The 9,783-nt window shown below is 32.9% G+C and overlaps 1 protein-coding gene across 2 annotated transcripts in view; it reads left to right on the top strand.

Annotated features, from left to right (window-relative positions):
- Window positions 1–2,503, top strand: part of PPM1A (protein phosphatase, Mg2+/Mn2+ dependent 1A) — a 43,995-nt gene extending 41,492 nt beyond the window's left edge. For both annotated transcript variants that reach the window (XM_059914333.1, XM_059914331.1), the window contains exons 5-6: window positions 591–648; window positions 1,600–2,503. In XM_059914333.1, the coding sequence (XP_059770316.1) occupies window positions 591–648; window positions 1,600–1,629 (88 nt within the window). In that variant the 3' untranslated portion in view covers window positions 1,630–2,503. The remainder of the gene's footprint in view (window positions 1–590; window positions 649–1,599) is intronic.
- Window positions 2,504–9,783: the final 7,280 nt, after the last annotated feature.

Consider the following 9,783-nt stretch of genomic DNA (forward strand, 5'->3'; position numbering starts at 1 on the left):
GTAGGGAGGCTTATAACTTATAAATACCATTACTGATTTCTTACTTTTAATAAAATATTATACAAAAAGTAATTCCTAGACTTGCCCGGGAAATGTCATATTTGACATTTCAGTTTTAATAGAGCTTTTTTAAAGGGGCATTATGAAAAGCAGAAATTTAAGTGTAAAATATCTAAATTATTTTACCATAACAGATATTGAAGTTATTTCTACTTCAAAACATTAAGCTCTTAACCAGAATATATTAATATTATATCTTAAGAACTGCAATGTCATTTCTGACTCATAACCACTAAATGCCAGTTCAAATAGAAGTAGCCCATATAGACTGATTTTTTTTCCAAGCCATGACTTTTAGTCTTCTATTAATTGCATTAGTAGAGTGTTAACATTCTAGAATAAATTCACCGCTACTTTAACAGTGGGGCCCAAATATCTTAAAGTATGGCTCACTTATTGACAGTAAGAAATAGAACTAAAATAATTTGTGATGATTATCTTTGACATTTTAATGAACACCTGGCTATGAGTTACTAAGCAGTTTTGTGCTCTGAAGAATTAACTTTCTGCATTTTTTTTTCTAAATTTAGGCGGAATGTTATTGAAGCCGTTTACAATAGACTGAATCCATACAAAAATGATGACACTGTAAGTGGCATTTAGCTCCCTCTGCTTTCCCTTCCCCTCCACTCTAAATGCATATCCTTCCTACCTGTTTTTGCAGAGCTGTTCATTGCACCCATTCTCTTACACACACCCCTGACTGATTGCTCTGAACTCTGCCAGCACCACAGTTCTAGTGCTTGAGGATATAATCATGGTGAGTGGCCATTTAACTCAAAAAAGAAAGTCCCTTTTAATTATTCTGGTTTTTTTAAGCCTCTCCAAGCAATCAACTTCAGAAGTTTTCCACCCCTAAATGTTTTTTTGAAGTTGGGAATATCTCTGCTCAGAATCTTGAATTAATTCTGAGTTTTGTAAGCAGCTGTAACAGAGCTTCAGAATGCCCATCTCCATTAATGCCCATTCTTTGCCAAGAACCCTGCATATTTCATTTAAATACTAGAGAATTCTGTTTATATAAAGACATTTAGAATGCCATATTCTCCAATTAAGTTTCCTGTTACAATTCTGTTGTAGTATGGTGATTACAGAAAAGTGGTAACTTAAAATCATTTGGGCCTGGCTCTGAAATATTTTATATATTGCATTATGAAGCTTCCTCAAATCTCTTATTACTTGAGGTTTTTATGCAATAAAAACTTGTAAAGGTAGTGTTTTAAAAATAAATTCAATAAATTATTGAAGAGAAAAATAAAATTCTTTTTAGTAGTTGATTGGTTTAGAAATACATTTGGTCAACTTCATGGTAAAATAGTATTTCAAATATTTTATTCCAAAACAAAACAAAGTGTTCACAATTCTTTGAACAGATTATTGATATTTCATAAACACATGTACACATATTATATATTTTAGAAAACATTTATATTCTAAAGGTCAGCTTTACAAAACCTTATCTTTCTTCATTACCCAGGAAATAATGCATCTCTAAGTTTTAATTTAGTTCCTTGTTTTGCTTTGTTTCCTTTTATAAAGGACTCTACTTCAACTGATGATATGTGGTGAAACTGCTCATCTAGCCATGGAGTTTACCTTCACCTCCAAAGGAGAGTACAGCTCAACTTCCTTGAACCTTTTAAACATCCATCTTCAACTTTAAAGAAGGGCATGTATGACATGGGTGAGAGTGATGACACGAGAGAACTTCAGCAGTACCACAGCTAGCCCAGAACTGATTTTTTTTTTTTTTTGTAAATTTGAGACTTATGTAAACGTGATTTCAAACCATAATTCATGTTGTAAATCAGACTCCAGCAATTTTTGTTGTATGATTTTGTTTTTTGTAAAGTATAATTGTCCTTGTATAAAATGCTCATATTTAATTATGAATTGCTTTAAATCACTATCAAAGTTATAAGAAATGTTTGGCTTGTTGTGTGACGCAACAGATATATAGCCCTTTCAAGTCACGCTGTGTTTGGACTTGGGGTTGGGACAGGGAGAGCAGCAGCCATGTCAGCTAGACGCTCAATTGTGCACGTGATTATGGAGAATTATTCCAAAATCTTACAAAGCTGAATATCCAGGGAGTTAATTGAAAACTAGTTTAATGTTTTTGGCAGTGGGATTGGCATTGTCGATAAAGCTGGTCCCTTCATTTAACTGTCTTTTAGGTTCTCTCCTTGTTGCCATGAGTATTACAGGTAATACAGTATATTCATAAGAATATCAATCTTGGGGCTAAAATGCCTTGATTCTTTGCATCTCTTTTACAAGTCCTTACATTTAATTACTAATTGATAAGCAGCAGCTTCCTACAAATAGTAGGAGACTGCCACATTTTTGCTATCATGATTGGCTGGGCCTGCTGCTGTTCCTAGTAAGATATTCTGAATTCCATTTTATCAATAAAGCTTGATTTAACAAACAAGAAATTTAATCATGTATGTGTAATTCCTCCTTTACTCCGCCCTTATTTTAAAGCACCATACCATTGTAAATGAGAATTTTTCTCATGGGGAAAGATGTTAGTCTCTTTTAATTGGAAAATACTGTAACTCAAGGCATAAATGGAACTGTTTCCCTTCCATTAGAAAGACTATAAAAGATTTAAGTCTCTCTGTTGTTCCTTGATCTATTTTTAAATGGGTTTCTTTCAGGCTGCTTATTTTTTCATTAAGATGTGTTATCAGCCTGAATTTGCCTACTGTTTAGTTAAAATAATTGTCAAAGCTTGACAATCTAACAATCTATCGTAGGGGTGTATGTGTGTTTGTGAGTGTGTGTGTGTCTGTGATTTTTAATTAGCCCATGTCTGTAGAATCCAAGTAGTTAAGATGTATTTAGTGATTTGAAATATAGCATGTTGATAATATTTAGCTGTCGGCCTTTAAAAATAACTTTCAAAAGCTTAAAGAATTGTAGATACAAAAATAACCTAATTTAATTTAGGCTTAAATTCCTCTGATTAAGCATGTGAAAGTAAGTTTTAAAATCTGTCACATTGAAAAGACTCTACTGTTCTGTGCCCTTCTGTAATTTTGTCTCCTTAGGTTGAATATTGTATTTAATCACCATGTAATTTAATCATTCAGTAAGCAGATTCCCCACTAGAAAACTATTAAAATGTAAGATATAAATACAACACTGAATACAAAATCAAAACTGTGTATAAAAGGTAGTATAATTTTGTTATATTTGTTTTTTCCTTAACTTGGAAATATACGTATTTGTATATATAGCCTTAAAACTAATGTAAGGTTAGGGGAGTATTGGGAAAAGTAATGTGAAATATCTCAGACTTAAGTAGTTATATACCAGCAAAATCTTTTCATTATCCCTCTTATTTGGGAGGTGATTAAATGTAACTTAATTGTATTTAATTTATATCTTAATCCGGCATGAAGAAAAACAAGTACTATTTATATTTAGAAATTCATAACAGTTGGAATTACAGAACCAATTCCATACTTAACTTACAAATAAATGCTTAATGTCTAAATCTGTGGTAGAGTGCAAAGTATGATAATGTTCTAAGTTATGACTGTAAGCATCTAAATGTACATTTAATGAATACCAGTGCTTCTAGTATAGATTACCAGTACTGAAAACTAAATTCCTATTATAATTCCTTAATTTTTAAGTAGACTAAAGTTTTTAGTTCTGGAAATTTCAAAAACTTGAACTGGATTTTGAGATGCAAAATCTTAAATCGTAAGTAAAATATGTGATGGAAAGCTACATTTCAAACCATAGTAGCATATTTAGAGACTTTTTAATTTGAGGGTCTTTAAAAAAGAGAAGGTTAAAATATTCCTCTGTTAAAATGTTAAAATTATTAGTACTGAAATTAGGCCTGGAAGTGAGAGAAAACTGTATTAAGTGTGACCTAAGAAGACTAAAGCTTTTCCACCTGAGTCAACATTGCCATACTAGATAGAATTTTTAATTATAAAAATACAGGAAAGAAGTATACATTATAATGGCAAACTGTGTGTGTTCTTGATTCCTGGGGCTAATGGTGGTAGTGGGGAACCAGCCACACTTTAAAAGGCACTTTTGCACCTCTCTTGTGCACTTCATTTTTGTACCACTTAAATTCTTGACCTCCCACCCCCTTTTGTGTGCTAATTAGCATCTCAGGGCAATGCCTCAATTTTTTGATATGTTGTATGTTATTTTCTTTGGAGGGAAAAAGTTCTTGTGTGATGATAACATACTATTCAAATGTACTTTCATTTAAATGTTTTAACAGGATGAACCCACTTTGCTGCTTTTAATAGGAAATTCATTTTGTATAGCAGATTTTTGTTGCCCTAACAATAATTTCACTGATCTCTTATTGTTTTAGCAAGGTAAGCTCTCTTAATTTCCACTTTCTTAGGGAATATACTTTTACAGATAACAGAAACAGTTCTCAGTATTAGCATTAACTTCAAAAAATCTAAGTGGTATTTTTCTTATTCAGCTTTAGAACCGTTTCAAACTTATTTTTAATTATGATGCATTAACTTGTTTCTAGAGTTCTATGCAATTAGTGTACTGCTCCAGCCACTTTTTTTTTTTTACTACATAAAATTAAGAAATTTGGAGTAAAGAATAAATCAACTATGTAATTCAAATAATCTGAATTATAGCAGTACTTTTAGTGATCATTTGACCATATATTAATCCAGCTAGTAACTCACCTTTTCTACAAAATATATAAAGTGTTAATTACAAAACACTGTTTTAGGGTAAGCACCTTGGAACTATAAAGAAATGAATAGGTCCTTGCTTTCAAGGAGTTTACATTTGAATAGAATTTATAATCTAATGTATGTTAATATTATAACTGGATCAACTCATCCAAAATATAGTTACTGCTCACCTGCTGTCTGCCCGATACTTTCCTGAACAAGGCGTGTCTCTGCCCTAAAGAACTCATTTGCAGTTCCTTTAGTCACTTGAAAACTCTTTCTTCTGTTTTATTCTTCTCAAAGTTAAAAATCGAATTCAAAAGAAAATTTTGCTTTGCATAAGAATAAAATTGGACTGATGAGGCTCAAGTCTGTTCAGTATGCTTGATTGCCTTTCACGAATGGCTTATATTCTTCCTGCTGACAGCAGCAAATCAGAGAAATAAGGTAATGTATTGAATATTTCTTAGAATTCTCCAACCCTGGAAATACTGGTGGAATTTAAGGCATTTAAAAACATATATCTAGGACTTGCCTGGCGGTCCAGTGGTTAAGACTCTCCACTTCCAACGCAGGGGACGCAGGTTCAATCCCTGGTTGGGTAACTAAGATCCCACATGCTGCGTGGTGTGGACAAAAAAAAAAAAAAAAAAAAAGTAAGAACATGTATCTAGCTAAATTTATCTTATTTAACCAAAAGTGTGTATTTTCTTGAAAAGACAATGCCAATGTTAATATCCAACTTTAGCTAAGTGATTACTGTGTTTTAATTTTGTTAAATAATTTTACTGACCATCTTTACTGGACAAATTCATATGGAAATTCAGTTTGCAGTTTCTGAAAGAACTGATGAAACTGGTTACAGGGGTTTATTTTGTTTTAATTTTGAATTTCATGGTGTATACTTTTAATTCATAAAGTTTGAATGAGAGGTTTAAACCTTTAATGTTTTGATTGCCATTTGTACAGTATTATGTTAGGGTTTGGTATTAGAAAATATTATGTAAATATTTCAGTATATAAATATTTCTCATTTGAGGTTTTTCTTCAAAGAAAACTTCTAGAGTTTCATATACTTTTGCTTACAAATACTGCTGATGAGTTGACCATTTTTAAATTAAGTGATCTAGTCTTCTGATTAAGTTTTTCTTCTAGGCGTTAGAAAGACTTCTTTATACTTTAAAGTTTTAGAAGCTTAATTTTACTTCTTTCTATAACATGCTATGAATTTGGGGTTGTATTTGTTTTAAATTTTATATACAGTACTTCAGAATATGCTTGAAAGATTTAAGAATACATTTCTAAATGTTATGAGTATAATACTGTGTTGTTTTGTTGGTCAGAATAGTTAAATGTCAGTTAAGTGTCAGTTATTACTAATAGAATGCTACACAGAGATGATGAAAGGCATTTGGTTCCACTTATGTTCCCTCTGACACAGATTCTTTCCCTTTTTCCTGTTTTATATATTTAGTGGCCTCTGCTCTCGTGTTTTCCTAATTATATTACCAGCGGGTAGGAGTGTGCCAGTTAGAAACACTGAAATGTATTAAAATTGAAATTGTAGTTGACAACTTACACTTTTATAAGATGGGGGTGGGGGGGAAGGTTGTTTAACTTGATGTAACAACAGAGTGACATTTTTTCTCCCTTATCCTGCAGGAAATGTTGCTTCATTTCCTCTACTACCCTCTTGGTGGCTTCTCTTTTTTCAAACCAAAACAGGCCAGTTCCATTTTCTTGAGCAAGAAAGCTTAGTGCATTACCTCACCAAGGCCAATTAATACTATGTAAACCTGGGCCAAAAATAGGAAAACGTGGGAAATGAAGGGGTGGGAAGATGCCAGTGAGGAGGACAGAGGAAGATTACTCTTAATTATTTAAAAAGCCATAGGAAGGTCTTCCTTGGACCTAGCTGTATATTATTAAGAACTGTTGCATCACATAAACCAGCAAGAACCAGCCTTTGCTTCTGCAGATAATTTGATTTTCCCAGCAAGGCAAATAATGATAAAAAATTACTGCATCTCCAACATAGAAACAACTGAGAAAAATAAATGCAATGTTTCTTCACCACAAAACCCAATCCTTCAGTTCTTTTCATTGTTTCAAAAACCCAGTTTTCTATAATAGCTTTCTCGTTGAATTAAATGTTTAGAAAAATTGTTTAGAATTTTTTCTTTCTTTTTACATTGTCCTGATCCAGTAAAGGACATTTAGTAACATTTGCATTTGTATGGTACTATTTGAAGTTAGATTTGTGTAAGAGATTGGGTAGCTGCAGAACCAAATTAGTACTGTCTTAATTAGGTATAATGAATGGCACAAATTCATTGCAGCAATGCTTCTTAACCTTTCAGGGTCACAGGCCCTTTGAGACTGAATAATCCTAGGAATTTGGCACCCAGGAAAATGCATATAATGTACATACCTCCCCAGAGTTTACAGTACTGCAGTGGTTCATGGGCCACTGTAGTATAGGTTAAGATCCTATACTACAGCATAACAGAGCATCAGCATTTTTCCTTCAAAGCCCATAAAAAATATTAACACATCAAGGACGTCAAAATAATTTGAGTCTATTTTAAGGAATCGGTTTTTTTTTAAAGATAGAGTAGGTAGATGGGTGTCTAGATAGAATCTGATATTAAAATATCCTTTTTAAAATTCGTATCTTGGGGGGGAAAGAGAATGATTAGTATTTGGACTAGTTTTGGAGGATAACATCATTTCTAAATTTGCCACTTTTGAATCTCAACAAAAAAGAGGTAAAATGGAAATGTTCATGGAACATTTCTGACCTGCATAGTATAGATTTAATATAGTCACAGACAGCACATTTGACTTGTCAGATCTCACTCAGGTTTTAAGATTTTGAGCTTCCTGGTGTCAGAGTTTATTAAATGTTTAATTCACTTCAAATTATGAGAGGAATTAGGTGTTTACTGATACATAATGTTAAAGTAGGATCTAACATACAGCCACCAATGTACAGGACTGAGATTTCTCTTAAACATAACTACCATGAAAAAATTGATTAGTTTGTTGCATTTGTTGCCAAAATTGGATGTTCGGTTACAGCATATTTAATTCCCATTTGTGGGAATTTTGAAATGTAGAGACTGTTGTCTTACCTGGTTAGCCCTTAACTAAGTCAACAGCATATCTGCAGGAAAATATCTTATTTATAGTAATATGCCCGAATACTGCTTGGTTTCACTCTTGAAATGATTTATTTCAATTAATTTGTATAAATGTTATGAGTGGAGAGATCATCTACATGTTAAAAGCATGTTGCATTATATATCCATTTTTCAAAATCCATACATGTAAAACTAATACAATTACAGAAGTATTTCCTAAACACAGTGTTTAACAAAATTCTCCACAGTAATTCACCTACTGTTTGCAGTTTATGTGATCAAAACTCTTAAAGAAATTCCATAAATGTATATGTTGTATTATGTATCATTTCCTGGTCCAAAGAAAGTATGTGAATTCAGTTCTAACTTTAAGAATGTACTTTTTGTTTTCAAGTGCACTGAAGAAATTGCATTCAACCTGTGAGTGGTTGCAGATTGTATGAAATGAAAAGCAGAAATAATTCTAGCTTGCAAAACTGGTGCCACTAAATAAACAGGCAATTGCATAATGTGTGTGTATCTATGATTATTTGATACTGCAGGCAGCATTTTTGTTCTGCATAGAAACCTGGAAAATTTGAATTTATTTATTAGGAGACCTTAAGAAAATTTTTGTTCAACTGAACTTGGTTAATTTGCTTAAAAAGATAGATCTGATAGTCACAGTTTGAACTAGACTTGTCCCTCCCTGATTTTAGGAAGATGATTGAAAGCCAGTAAGTTCAGATTGATGATTATTTTCATGAAACATCCCAGAAGCCATAAAGCCATAAGTTGTCCCCTTGGCAAGAACATACCGTTTGTCGTCTTATAGATGTATATTTCTTACTCCCTTAAAGAGTTGAGACTGCGTGGGGAGTGGCCTGGAAATGGACTTCTCCACCTAGCTAGTATCCCTGGTGTAGTGCCTGCTTCGTATTAGACACGTGTTTAGGATGCTTACTTCCTCTGCTCATTCTGAAAATTGGTTGTACTACCTCTGTCCTGTGTTCATTCGTGTCTGAAAGTGTGACTTATTTTATAGGCTTGCATAGTTAGAGGGATTTTAGAGTACATTGAATTGATGATGTAAGTGAAGCTCTATGAACTGCAAGAGCTTATTTTGTTCACTGTAAAATGTGTAATGAAAACACAGTAATGAGGCATCATAGCCAAAGGTAGCAAGTCTTACAACTAAGTAAGGTTGAAGTAAAAAAGGATTCGTTTGGCTTATGCATAACTAGTATCTGTTCACTGGTCAAATTGTGTCCTGAAGTTTTGGTTTTGTTTTTTTTGTAGTTATTCTTTTGAATGTTGAAGCTAGGTTTTTTGTGGGGTTTGTTTTTGTTTAGTAAAAATTGTTTCAGTTTTTTCCCTTAATTGATCACATGCTGAGAAGCTGATATTGGGGTACCCTTTTTTTGTTGTTGTTATCACTTAGTAGCTCAGACTTGAAATTCCCATCAAATCAGAGAAATTTTGATTTTAGTTGAAAAGTCTATTCTTAGATGAACTACCCAAAAAACTTGGCTTGCATGCCCTCTCTAGGACTTGGTTTACTTGGCACAAAACCACTGGTAAAAGATTTGTGTTCTGCTGCTGCCTGTTGTCTACATGAGATTCATATTTATTCTCATACCTAATATAAGGTGATTCAGAGTACCTAAAAAGCTTTTTATAAAATTGTGTTTCATGTTAATAGTGGTACTGTTACCTGAATAGTGCATTAGCTAAACACACTATATGTGTGTCATTCTCTGCTATAGTTTGGGTACCAGCTTGGGTCTTCTGGATAAATCGTTTTCTCTGTGGCTTTCCTTATAGCTACACAAATGCTTTTCTAGACACTTGACCTAGTGAAATTGACAATATTTGATCACTTTTGATCTACCAAAATGGCAGTTTTTATCTGGTTCAAT

The sequence above is a fragment of the Balaenoptera ricei genome, chromosome 2 (assembly GCF_028023285.1).
Source record: "Balaenoptera ricei isolate mBalRic1 chromosome 2, mBalRic1.hap2, whole genome shotgun sequence".
Taxonomy (NCBI): Eukaryota; Metazoa; Chordata; class Mammalia; order Artiodactyla; family Balaenopteridae; genus Balaenoptera; species Balaenoptera ricei.